A 14,457-nucleotide genomic window follows, 5' to 3' on the forward strand; every position below is an offset into this window, starting at 1 on the left:
CCCATTGTGCTTAACAAATAACAGTTCTGCTGTACCGTACACTCCGCCGTTCGGTCCGTACAGCGAGGAGTGTGTATATATATATATATATATATATATATTTGATTGAAAAGTGAAGTTATAAAACTTTAATTGATCATATAGTAAACAATTTATCTTGTTATTTGTAATATTGACTCCTAATGCTGTACCAGTGTTATTTCGTGATACAATACATATCATGGTACAATATCAGTTGATTTGAGCATGACAACATCCTTTGGGGCATATTGTTTGTTACATTCGAGTGGATTAGGATCTGACAAGTGTGATGTTAAAATTGAAAGTACATTAAATAACATACCAATTGTGCTAGTTTTTAACCAAAAACTTTGGAAATGATATTTTAATGCAAAGCCCACTGGGATGCGAGTGAGGGCCAAACTTCATTGGCCATTGTTTGGATGGAGCCAAGTTTATATGTACTTGTACAAGTGACCATGGCCAAGGGTCATATATACTGGCCATGTTGGTAGACATGCATACATTGTCAGTAATTATGGTTATTCATCCCAATATTTGATTTAGAAATCCATGATCAAGCATTCTATTATGAAAACTGAAAGAAATTGAACAATATTCTTTCCCAATGTTTAGGCATACAGAACACGAATCCTTTGTGCTATTTTCCTTGGCAAAATGAGTTAGTTTTGTGTAAATCTTAATTAACATGATTGTTTGGAATATTTTGGATACTTCCATCAGAATTTGCTCATACTCTATGCTGTTTACTTGAGGAAAAAACACAAATGGTCAAATGCAGTAGATAAAAATCTTGAGGATTTCCAATCAATTGTGTCTGTATATATGTTTTTAAATGAAGGACAAACTTTTAGATACAAAAGACCATTATAGGAATGTTACTAATTTATAATTTGATCAAAGAGAAAAGTTGTTCATAATAATGGTACAAATTCTTATGTTCCTCCAGATGCACAGTTCAAGATGTTTTTCTTGTTAAGGGTAATTCAGGAACTTTTTAACTTGCACATGGAAGTGACATAGGGTATTGCCCAAAACCTTATCTTGGTGTTTGTCTGAAGAATGTATTGAGATTTTTTTTTCTATACTGGGTTTTGGACAAGTTGTAATGATCTGTTGCATTTATAATTCATATATTGAATTTCCTGAAATATTTTTTTGTACCCACAATCATACTGTCAACACTTTATTAACAAATTATATTAAACCATTCATAAACATTTATTAATATTGTTTGTTTTTGGATAAAGATTAAAGAAATATACTTTGAAAACATTAAAAGCGACTTTTGTATTCAGTTAGTTTAACAGAATTATATTGCTTATCAGTAATTTTGTTGAAATTTTATAAATTTCCACTAGGTGGCACAGTGACAGTGGTTCGTACAAGAGCACCTGGAACTGTGGGAACACAGCAAATACGAGTAGTTTCAGCTGGACCTGGTGGAACCCAGGTTGTTAGGAAAGTTGCTGCTGTGACCCCAGTAAGTAACTTGTCTGTGATAGTTGCACAACTTCTTTGCAAAAATAAGTTGATTAGTATTATTTATTTATAATTTGGACTTATAATTAAATTATCGTATTTTTTGGAATACAAGATGCACCGGTGTGTAAGACACACCCTTATTTTGAAGACAAAGTTTTGGGGGAAAAAAGCTACAAGTATATTTAAATCTCGGCAAATGAAGAACGTAGGCGGCTCAGATTTTATATTCTGGTCTGTCAATGTTTATAGCTTGTTTCTAATTGGTTGGGTACACTGAAAGCTATATAAGGGAAGAGAGAAAATCTGAAAATTGGAATTCAAAGCAGAGATGCATCATGTGACACAGATGAAGATTGAGAATTTATATAAATATTTCCTTTTGAAATTAAGAAAATAAAACTTAAATAATATGAAACTTTGGATTATAAACTTGTTTAATTGAGTTTTGAACCTAATTCTGTAAAAGATAATATGCATTTTGACCTCGCCAAGTGCATTAGGCTAAATGTCTCCCATGCTATAATTTTTTGACAGTACTCATTATCTTGCATTTTAAAGTTTATTTCACATTTTTATCACATTTGTTCTTGATAGATAATTAAACATGCCCCTTCTTTGTACAGGTAACAACAGCAGTAGTAGTCACCAGTATGAGTGGGATGGCAGCTCTTGCAGCAGCTGCAGCAGCCACTCAGAAAATTACTATGACAACGACACAGACAACCCCATCCCTTAGCAACATAAGAGTAGTATCTCCATCTGTTCTCACTCCACAAGGTATAAGGAATAATGCAATGAATGTGCAAGGTGAGTAAAAATTCATAAGTTTAAGAATAGTTCTAATTATAATGCCATCAAGGTAATAGAGACCTAAGACACACTAATGACATAGACTAGACTTGGGTGACAAAACAATATGCTCATTTTTCATTGTAATTTAAAACAGATGAAAGTAAGGTATGGGAAGAGATGTATATGACTGTTGTATGAATTAAAATGTGGTTTTCGTCTTGTGCAATTTTGATATCATGATAAAATTAGTGCTTCCTGTTACTCATAACAGCAGGAAATGGTAATTCAACATGTATAGTTAATACGTAATTCTGTGTATTTTTATACTCTTGAAAACTCTTTCTAAAGGTAATTATAGTCTAAATGCACATCACACTTAAAGCACATGTATGAAAAATCCATCAAAAGCAGTGTGATAATGAATTGCTGAATCATTTGAGTTATTGCATATTTAATATTCATTAAATAGGTACTCAGTCATTACGAACTGCAAACCCTGCAAATGCAACTATCTTGAAGACAGCAGGTGGTACTCCTGGTAAACAGATCATCACGGTTCACAAGTCAGGAGCTACATCTAGCCAACCACAAATAGTTACATTAGTGAAAACACCACAAGGTGTTACTGTGGCAACTGTAAGTCCAGGCTTCTCTTTGAGATTACTCTACAGAATATTTCCAGAATTTGTTTAATTTAGTTTTAAAACAGAAAATATCATGACAATAGAAAATAATATACTCAAAACAGATTTGTCTTTTTTTCCTTGATTCAGATGCCAAAAGTAAGCTTGATTCAAGGAAAGGCTGGTACCATTCAAGGACAGTTGCAGGTGAGTGTTTAATTGTTGATCTAGTAAATGAGTCAGGTTTGATTGAAGGACATTATAGTGACTTTTCTCAAAAGAAAGGATAAGTGTTATTACAAAAAAATTAAAACAAAGTTTTTTCATCCAAGAACAAAATCTAACCCAACAAGAGTTTATTAGTGTTCTCACACACACAAATGATGCCAACTCAATCTGTGTATTGTCACAGTTCATGAATATCAAGTTCAAGAATTCAGGATATAATAAAGTTTTCAGAACAAATGTGTTTTTGTGACATCTCACCATATAAGCTTCCCATGTCTGGACTTAGCTAATAATCCATATTTTAACTTCTTAATCCTAGAAGGCAATATTTTTAAGCATCCTGAATTTCACCTAGTGTTACACACACGTGAACATTTTCTCTGGGCATCTTCTATTCTCTATTTTATCCACCACCCATCCAAAATGTACAAAATTAAATGTAAATTACAAGCTCCATTCCTGTGGGAAAGCTAACAACTAGCTTGGATGAATTTGTAACGGCAATTAAACAATAAAATTTAATTATAAATAGATGTATACTGTTACCAGTTTAAAGCTACTTAGGATAAACTATTGTAGTTTCATGTTACAATTTGAAGTCATTCTATAAAGAAAAAAATAGATAATTTTTATTTTATTTATATTTTTATTTGGTGGTTATTATCCCATATAGAGATAGGGTAGAGAAAATAACAGATGAACTATACAGTTTTACTGAAAACAAATGTTTGAAATGTATTTAGGAGGTTTTAGGGGATTACACAAAAGAAATTGAAATTTTTGAGATGAGGAAAAGTATTTTTATTCTTAAGATAAATCACTTTGCACATGGACTATTCAAAACAAATACTCAATATGTTCATGGACAAATCTTTATTTGAGTTTATTAAAAATACTAAGCTAAAAATATGATTTTTTGAATGTGAAAGACTTATAATGTTAACTGAAAGACAGTCAAATCTTGTGAAGATATACACATTATATTGAAAGTTAGAAGTATTAAATCTCTAAAGACTTTAAACAAGTACAAAGAGGTCACATGATCAGTCAGATTGTCTGAGCCCATGTTGAGAGAGTTAAATAAAGTAGAGAAAAGGGTACCTAGAGAGCAAATGTCAAATGCACAATTGTTATACTAGGAAAAATTCAGGATTTTTTTTTAAATATTGTCTTATAAAATTGTGAACTGAGAACTTATATAATATTAAAATATAGATTATTAGATGCATTTTTTTTTTGCCAAATTTATTTGTATACCATGATAAGAAGTAGTTTAATTAGATTTTGAATATAACTCATTAAAACCTCATGATATGCATGGGAAAAAATGGCTGTAGTAAAAGTGTTAGTATGTTTCATGTATCTTCACAAAATTTAACAAGATTTCAATAAATATAATAAGTCTTTTGTAAACAAAAAATCGAACATTTTAATTAAGTACTTTTGCTAAAGATTTGTCCTTAACTATATGGAGTTAGAGTGTTGACTTCTTCAAGTGGAAAACGATTTTCATGTTAATGTTAAAAATACTTCATCTGAAAATTTTGAAATTTCATTTGCTTAACCTCTAAATAAACATTACTTTTTTACCAGTAAAACTTTATATTATCTATTTTTTGTTTACCCTAACTTGATATGGACCCATTAGATTTGACCAACCTTCTTAACTCCCACAAATATGAAATAAATCTAAATTACCCTTTTTTTTTATAATGACTGAAGATTATAACCTACATTTGTTTATCCTAAATAGCTTAAGGCTTGTAACAGTACACATCTGTTTATACTTAATTTTATTGTTTTATTGCCCTTTGAACCTCTCTCACTAATAATCATAACACTAGTTGTAACTCACTCATGAATGTGTAACTCACATTACATTACTGAATGATGTAATGCATGAGCTGCTTGTGAGCATACACTGTGAAGAATTATGTTTTTCATTATCTTACCTAAGCTGACCTTATCTAACCTAATATGTTTCTATTTTTTACATTTTAGTTACTTTTATAACAATAAATAAAGAATATACATGAAAAACAAGAAATATTGTACTTTCCTCTGCTCTCTTGTTTTATTTTGTTTGTTTTTTTGCTGTCAGTTGTTGATTAAATTTAAACCTGTTTTTTTTATAATAATGGTACTAGTACACTAAATATTTTTTATTTACATAAATGCCCATTAGAACATAGGATAACAGTTACAAAGCAAACAATATCCAAAAACTATCATGATTTAACTGGCTTTCTAACTGTGGCATAAAAGCCTTAAAATAATTATTTAAGCTTCCTGAACTGAACACTGTTATAGAAACTTTCAAACTGATGACTAAATGGAAAACAATGTAATATAATACATCAGTTGATAGATTAAAACTTCAGAGGAAACTATTTGCAACTTGTGAAAGAGAGGATGTGGCAAGTGGGTCTGATTTTCTAGTTTTTAACTCTGTAAAAAAAATAAGATTGAAGGTTTATAAACATTAAACTTTGCCTTAGTAATATCTATATTATAACGAGTAAGGTAAATAAACTAACAAAAGGAGAAGATCCAGAGAACAAGTGTCACGATTTTCATACAAGAGGAGATTGAGGATTTTTATAAATATTTCCTTATAAAATTAAGAACTGAAAACTTGTATAATATTAAAATTTGGTTTATTACTTTTGTTTTGATAATAAAAGAGTTTAATTACATATTGAATGTAACTATGTAAACGGTCATGATATTTGCATTCTGACCTATCTGTAGTGAGAAGATTAAACAAACTAGTACTTTGAGAAGTTTCCATCGTTGCTAAAGCTGTTTCTTACGTCAAGGATGCAACCCACTTGACAGCCTTCCCTCTTTGAAAGGACGAGCATGTTTGGTGTGACGGGGATTCAAACCCGCGACCCTCAGATTGCGAGTCGAGCGCCTTAACCACCTGCGTCCCCCCCACCATGTAGGAAAAATAGGAATCAGTTAAAAACGCTGGCCCAACTCCTTGATGTTGTTGACTTAAATATCCTAAATTTTTAACTGTTCATTTCATGCATTTGTTTTATACTAATGTATGTTTTAATATACTTTGTTATACATATTATATTGATAAATCTATTAAGCTGCTTTCAAATGTCACATGGATTTGGGTACTGCAACTGATGTATGTGTTTTCTAAAAAAAGTCCCCACCCCCTCAGTTAGTAATTCCCCAACAGTGATAAACCCAATATTTTATATAATTTTATGTTATATGTTATATAACATCAATTCCAAATCCATTAGTAAATCATAAAATTTCCTGTAATTTGATATAATGTTAATTATTTAAAAAAAAAGGTATTTCAAAAGCAAAAGTACACAAAATCAGCTTTAAGTAATTGATAATAAAGTTTCGCAGTTGGCTTTACTACTTTATAATTAAATATAAATAATCAAAATGAAATATTTGTCTTCAAAAAATAAAGAGGCAAAAACTATTTAGTCAAGGTTAAAACTCAAAATTGAATTACTATAGACAAAGACAAGTATTCCTCAAGGAGCCACCATTGTGAAGTTAGTGACAACACAGGCTGGTGGTATTGTTGGTAAGCCGAGGACAGCAGTCATCACTACACAGGCTGGGACAGCACAGCCTACAATTCTTGGAATTTCATCAGTTTCACCACAGGTAGTATTTTCACTCTTCTTAACAGTCTCATTTGTATTTATGTGAATTATTTGTTAAAGTAGTAGTAAAAAATCTGATAATAACAGATTAAGAAAATAACAGATTAATAAAAAAACGTTTGAAATGTATTTGGGAGGTTTTAGAGATTGTGTAAATGAAAGTTGAGATTTTTGAGATGCAGAAAAGTATTTTTATTCTTAATGTGGAAATTACTTTGCATTCGGACTAGTTAAAAAAAAAAAGACTGAGAAGTTAGAGAATTCTTCAAATAGTTAAAGGTTTAAATCTTATTACCCAGGTAGTTCAATGGTATTAGGAAATATCATTGAACTACATTTTATATGCAAGAAACATTTATGTATTTTAATGGTTATGTAACTGTTGAATATTTCTTTTATCTTTACTTAAAAATGAGTAGTATTCCATGATTAAGTTTTTAAGCTGGCAAAAGTTCAGATTTTGTTGTACTAAAACAAGTTACATGGAGATAGAAATATGGGTAGAATTTTCAGTTTTTGTTTCAATATAAACTTTACCACATTTGGTTTGATTCTCAGGGAACAATTCAAACTCAAAAGATGTTAAACACCATTATTCGCACACTGCCATCAAATGTTCTGTCTGTTGCCAAACCTGGAAGTGCAGTACCATTAGGTTCAACAACCACTGGTAATGTACCTAAGCAGACCATTGTCATTGCAGCACCTAAAGGAAGTCAGCCAGGAACACCAGCTAAGATACTGACCACTGTACCAAAACTTTCTTCACCTTCATCACAAATCATAGTAGTTACTACTCATGCACAGCTGAAAACAGTGACAGCAGGGGTGTCTACTGCTGAAGCAGGCAGAGGTTTGTTATAATAATTGTTTTTATTTGATAGTGCAGTAGTAATGCGAGACTGAAGGATGTTGATATATAGAAAACGCAGTCTTGTGTATTTTTTAATGTTCCTTAAACTAGTGTGTTAAACATCTGAACAAAAGAAGATTTGGACCTGTAAAAAACTAAATACTTTGCATAAAACCTGTTATTTGCTTCTCACAACTTTGTATTATTATTTACTGTATTTGACTGAAATGTAATGTATAAAGTCGCATAATGACATAATTAGATGTCTTTTGAATGTTTTTTAATTATTCAGTTAATTCAAAAAAAAATTATATAACCAAATGAATTTTGAACTGCATGATAAAATGACATAAGAGAATTTTTATCTATAAGCCAAAATTGAATAAGAAAATTAACAAGCCTTTAACAGTGCTTTTAAAATTCTACTTTGATCACATTTTTAGCTCGAGCAGGAACCTCCACAGTTAATGTTCTTCCAGTCTTGTCTGGGGCTCAACTGAATACGGTGAATACCTCAGGGGGAATAAAGATGATTGTGGTTTCCTCAGCTGGAATTAATGCTGGTCAGCAAGCTATTACCATTCTTACTACTGCTTCATCTTCTGCAGGTCAGTCCATAGCTTTATTCTAAATTGGCTCTTTTATAACACCCAAAGTTTCTCTCGGTTGCTAAATAAGGTTCCATTTTTATGGTGTGAGGTCAGAATACATCTGTATGTATATGTTTGTATATTTCTGTTTCACACTGCAAAACTTGAATGTTCTAAATACTACTTAGCCTAGGGAAGGTGCATGTGGGTGAAAGAGAGATGAACCTACATCAAACAAAAAATTGTCATGTCTTAAGATATTTTTGTTAACCCCTTTCCCGACCAGAAGGATATCACTAATAACATATGTTCTTTCTGTTGTGGAACTGTTTTTAAAAATGTAAAATACTTCTGTATATGTTAGACTCTCCTTTTTCAGTATTCATCAGGAAGTTGCATCATTCTTATCCAATCAATTTTAACTTGTTTAATATTCATTAAAATATTTATTTTCATACTTTATTTTACCTTCTTTAAATGGTGTGTTTGTAAAGTTTGCACATACAAGCTTTTTTTTTTTGCTTTTTCTTTTTTTAGTTAGTGTTTAGTTTCAGGTATTTGTTGATCATTTGATTTCTAATAAAGTAATTCATAATTAGGCATTGATAATATATTTTCTTTGGTTATTTCTATGCACTTTTAATCATTTTCTTGGATTTTTGTTAACTTGTTTTCTTATGATTTTATAAATTTTTATTTTACAAGTTTAGTTTTATACATGAGATAAGCATTTTATTACACTTCATTTAGTTGATAACTACACTTAGTTTTATGTAACATTCTAGTTATGATACTTTGAAAACTTAATATAATAGCTGTTATGTTGTTCTCAAATACATTAACATATTTTAACAAAAAGAAAGTATTATTGTATCTGTGGCATTTTGCTTTTAAGATTGTTTTAGTGTTGTATATGTTGCTGTTAACAACTAACACCAGAAGACCATTGTTAAATTTTGAGTACCACATGCTTTCTTGGCCAAAAAATATATCTCTTCCTCGAGTGTGCATTAGCTTGAATTATTACATGGTAAAATGTTTGGTTTACCTTGCAGGCACACTAAACCTTTTTTTTTTCTCTCTATTTTGTTGTTGTTATATATAATATTTAGGTGTTAGGAGTTTTTCTTGTCAGTTATTGATAATGTCATTACTTTTGTCTGATCAAACATATGTAAATATTGTATAATTGAAAAAAATATAAAAGGCAAATATTTTGCAGTCTTATTTTATGTTTGTATATAAAATTATCAAAATATATACATTTTGGAAGAATGTAAAATATAACAAGGTTATTTTATAAAAATGGATAAAAGCATAGAGTTTGTCTATTATGCAAATATAAGTTCACAGCAAAGGTGATTGGAGTTGTTTTTTATTAATATCTTTGCAGTATATTTTTCATACTATATTAGATCAGTTTTATATAAAAGAATACAAGTGCATGCACACAAGAACACGTGTACAAAACTTTTCCATTGAAGGTGTTTCCTAATTCTAGAAATTTAGAACATCAAACATATCAGGCAGTTAAATATATGTTAGTATATGTGATCAAAATGTGTATGTGTAAGTAATTCCTTATTATTCAAAAATTGAAATAGACTTTATATTTATAGGAGAAGCAGCATTGCCAAGTTCTGCTAATTTCAAAATGGTTTTACTTTAGCAATTACCTGACTCTCAGATTGTTGTAATTAGTGGAACTGGGGACGAATCGCAGTTACAGATTTGAATAGTGATTGCAAAACTAAAACAAATTTTAAATCAACTGAATTTGATTATGCTCTTTCTATTCAAGTGTAGCCTAGTTCCAGTTTTTTAATTATATCACATATAGTGTCACATTCAAAAATTATATTTCATTAAGTTGTTAGACTATAAATGACAGTTTTTGTTGTTGTTTTTTTTCTGCCAATTCCTTTTGGATACAGGCCATCTATCCAAATTTAAGGCATTACACAGACATTTTAAAACTTAAATTATTATAAAATTATTGGTGATTATCTTAACATAATGAATTCAAGTGTTTAAAGTATTAAACTAATGTTCTTCAAATACTTTGGAGCTACAAAACCACTTGATTTGTTTCAAGATTTGATCATTGAAAAGTTGTTGATACAGATATTTGACCTAATTCCATTTTAAATATCCAGGAGTACAAGGAACATCAACAGTTACATCTCCTATCACAATCACCATGCCAAGTTCTGTTCTCCAAAGTGGAACAAAAACAGCAACAGTTGCACTACCTGCTAAAAGTGGCCCCAGCACTGTTCAGGTAATTATTGTTTTTTACTTTTTCTTCTTTTTTTCATGTTCAAGCTTTTGCAAATTACATTTAATGTATTAATTTTTTATTTTTTAAAGAAATCCATGATTGTGCAACTTGATGCATACATTCCACAGGATTGCTTTTAATGAGATGTTTTGTATTGTCTGCCAAAACCAGTGAAGATTATTTTTGTTCATTCTGAAATTAAAATTGATTGATCATTTTAAATTTTTTTCCAGGAATATTAGTGTACACAAATGGACATTTTGATCACTTCATTGACTTTATAATACTTAGTATAAAGAAAAAAATAATGTGTACTGCTAAAGACACGTATCATAGGTGATCAGTTTTAAAAATAAACTTCATATTTCTAGTGACCCACCAGCTGATGTAGATTTGAAAGTATTTTTTTTTGTGTTTTGCAATAAAAAATATTCTTGAATTCTTTAATATTTTACATTGTAAAACTGAATATGGATAGTTTGCCCACTACATGTTTTTGTTAAGCTGTTTAATACCTATTCCACATTTCATGAAAAATTTTAAAGTATTTTTATATTCTTTCTAGTTTAGTTCAAGCAATACATTTACTTTTAAAGTAATATATAAATAAAATTCAAGATTCTCTCAACTGCAGATATCACAGATATATAATCTTACTTACTCAGACTGCCAATTTTAATGATTATATGTTGTTACACTTATTTCTGACACTCATATTTAAAGTATCTAAAGTGAATAAGACATCTTTATACATTTTCTGGGTTTGGAAGCTGAAGGTGAACACACATTTGAGGATGATTTTCCTCTGATGATGTTTTCCATGTTTGTGTCAGATTTCAGTGCATTATATTAACTCACTTCTTATCCAAAACATTCATCATTTTATGACTTCTACACATGAATGTACGTAAAGCTGTGTTCTAGACTTGGCTGTGAAGCTTGAATAATGTAGTGATGATATCTCTGTATACACTCATACACAGTTGTTATAAGCTTACAACTTATTAATTTATTTCTGTTCTATAATTCAGCTTACTGCTGGCCAGTCTGGTGGCTCTCAATTAATAGCTGTTCCTGCACAAGGAATTCTGCCAACAGGAAGTCATGCAATCACATTGAAAGCAAAGTCTGGAGCTACACAGAAAGTACTCACCATTGTCACTACTCAACCATCTCTTGGAAGTGTTGCTCAGGAACTCTCTGGTAACCAAGCCAGTCCTGCAGTTTCAGTTGTCACTACACGGGTAAGTTTTAAACTTATAATTACATGTGAACAATTTTGAATAAAGATACTTATTTACCAACAAAAAAATATTTTTGTATATATTCTATGAATTGTCAGTATAGATGTTTTTAAATTATTGTTTTGAAAGTGGTTTACACTCTAATTAGAATTTGGGGGGGGGTGATGAAGAAAAAAAATTAATTGGAATTAAATTTTAAGTTTTCAAAAAATAATTTTATAACTAATTAAAACGCTTGATGAAAACTTTGCTCTATTACTTTGTTTTATTGTTTTGTCCTAAAAAATTTAGTGAGGTAACAGAGTAATATGTAAGTGGTAATTGTATATTTTACTGAGAAGTGGAATTGATTTGATGACTTGCATCATGAGTCAGTCATGACCTAGTGATTAATTGCTAGGGTGCAGATTAGAATAGTCACAATATGCTAATGAACATCCACACTTTCAGTTATGGATGTTTTATAACTGTGACAGTCAATCCTGTTGGTTAAGAGGAGCTGCATAAGTGGCAGGTGCTGTCAACTAGTTGTCCTTCTGGTCACCAGTTCTAAATGATGGGTGACTATTTCTGAACTTAGATTCTCTGATCTGATCATTTATCCATCATGTTGCATAAGGTGCCATTCGGTTTAAAATACCAAATAAAAGATTTTTTCTTAGGGTCTTCTATCAACATTAGTGAGTATTTGGAATTAAGTGCCCCACCAACTTAATTCTAGTGTTACCAATTTCCTGAAAATGAAGTAACATTTATGCTAAATCAATAATGATGATTTTTAAATTATGTTTTCAGATCTCTAATTATAAATTTCTGCTTTGAATGTCTTCATTTTGATTATAGTGATCTGTCTCTACTTTTTCAGTCATGCATCACAAAAAATGGTAAACTAAGAGTACTGTTCTTTTTAATGGCCCATCTTGTGTTAGGTTTAAGCTTAAAATGTGAGACTCGACTTTATCCCATTCATTTATAAACATGTCATACTGCCTTGAATTTTTGTTAAGGAAGAATAAAATATTTTTCAACAATTATAAACACATACTTAAAAGATGACATATCCGTGTATGTCTATTATGAACATTTGATTTAATTATTCCATTGTATAATGGATCCATTGTTAGACTTTATAATGATGTCACTTATAATTATAATGATGTAACTTGATAGTTTATTGATACACTTCATAGTAATTGACTTGGTTTTTAGATTATTTAATAGATAACCACACTTAAGTTAAAGTTGAGGATTATCACTTGTTTAAATGATCTTGCAACCACTAGATAACTATGAAAGTGTACATGCTATAATATTTCATGTATTAAGTGTATCTTCACAGAATTTGGCAAGCTTTTAGTAAATATTTCAAGTTCTTTGTACACAAAAAATTAGGCTTTTTAAGTAAGTATTTTAAATATTTGTTGGTGAATTGATTGACTCAGTGTGACTCTGACTAATGTGAATGCATGGTGATATTTATGTCAAAATTGAAAAACGTTTTTCAAATTTTATTTGCATAAACTTTAGAACCTCCAAAATGAGTAAAATATGGTTGTTGTTTTTTATTGTTGTTGTTTTTAAAACATATATTCTATATGATATTCTATCTACCCTACCACTAGAGATTCAGTCCATTTGACTGACCGTGTAACTAAGTTTATTCATATACAGTGATAATAAAGTAGTTTAATTAAATTTTGAAGGTAACTCTATAGAAAGTCGTGACATGCACACTTTTACCTATCCATATAGAGAACATTAACAGTCTAACAAACAAAAGTTTCTTTGCAAGACATGTTTAATTGCCTAAAAACTGGTATTAGCTCAAATTGTGTTTTAATGTGACAGTTGAAAAGCATAATTTTGTTTTTACATCTAACTTTTGTTGTAAAAAAGGTTAGCATACTTGGAAGGGATATTTCAACTTCCATTTTGACAAGCAATTTTTATGTAGACTAGTTTTATATAAAATGTTATTTTTGTTGTCCATGTATTATTAGAAGTGTATGACAGCATCATGACTATACAAGTTACTTTCAGAGGGCATTTTGTATTAATATTGTGTTGTTTAATGTGGTACTTATATTCAATTTCATATTTAACAAGGCTTTAAGTGGGCTTCCAGTGTCAGCTAGTGGAAACACAACTAAAGTTATGATAGTATCAGCTCCAACAGCTGGCAGTACCTCACCAACAGTAACCCAACTTCCAGAATCCCTTGAAGGTGCTGGTGACATGGTAGACCAGAAAACACTTGCAGCAGCTGGTAATGATTCTCATTCTACTAAAATTAATTCTTCAGTTTTTATATTATAGTAATATGCTATGCATGTATCTGGTATTAACCCTTAGAGTGCATTGTGAGCAGGTCCAATTCATCTTTACAGAAGCTGTCATGAGGGTCTATATCTATTTGCATGACACTTGGCACACAGTTTTGAAACATTTATCAAATACTTAAAAAAACGATTCTTTAATGTATTTTGGTGTAAGGAAATATACATCTTCTTTCAACTGAAAAAAAAATATTAAGCTTCCATAATAACTTGTTGGTTAACTATTTAAAAAATAATGCCACCATCAGTCAAGAGCTTATACATACAAGAATATCAAATGTACACTGAGTGGTCACAAGTAAATAGACACCACCTTTTTAGAAAAAATGAAATATTTCAGTCATATTCACATGA

The 14,457-nt window shown here is 30.2% G+C and overlaps 1 protein-coding gene across 1 annotated transcript in view; it reads left to right on the forward strand.

The window, feature by feature from the left end:
- Positions 1 to 14,457, forward strand: part of LOC106471221 (host cell factor 1-like) — a 66,566-nt gene that overhangs the window by 21,851 nt on the left and 30,258 nt on the right. The window contains exons 9-18 of the mRNA XM_022399846.1: positions 1,383 to 1,504; positions 2,130 to 2,313; positions 2,768 to 2,934; positions 3,072 to 3,128; positions 6,648 to 6,800; positions 7,358 to 7,652; positions 8,096 to 8,260; positions 10,399 to 10,523; positions 11,555 to 11,767; positions 13,874 to 14,033. Of these exons, the coding sequence (XP_022255554.1) occupies positions 1,383 to 1,504; positions 2,130 to 2,313; positions 2,768 to 2,934; positions 3,072 to 3,128; positions 6,648 to 6,800; positions 7,358 to 7,652; positions 8,096 to 8,260; positions 10,399 to 10,523; positions 11,555 to 11,767; positions 13,874 to 14,033 (1,641 nt within the window). The remainder of the gene's footprint in view (positions 1 to 1,382; positions 1,505 to 2,129; positions 2,314 to 2,767; positions 2,935 to 3,071; positions 3,129 to 6,647; positions 6,801 to 7,357; positions 7,653 to 8,095; positions 8,261 to 10,398; positions 10,524 to 11,554; positions 11,768 to 13,873; positions 14,034 to 14,457) is intronic.

Source organism: Limulus polyphemus, unplaced genomic scaffold (genome assembly GCF_000517525.1).
Source record: "Limulus polyphemus unplaced genomic scaffold, Limulus_polyphemus-2.1.2 Scaffold4479, whole genome shotgun sequence".
NCBI lineage: Eukaryota > Metazoa > Arthropoda > Merostomata > Xiphosura > Limulidae > Limulus > Limulus polyphemus.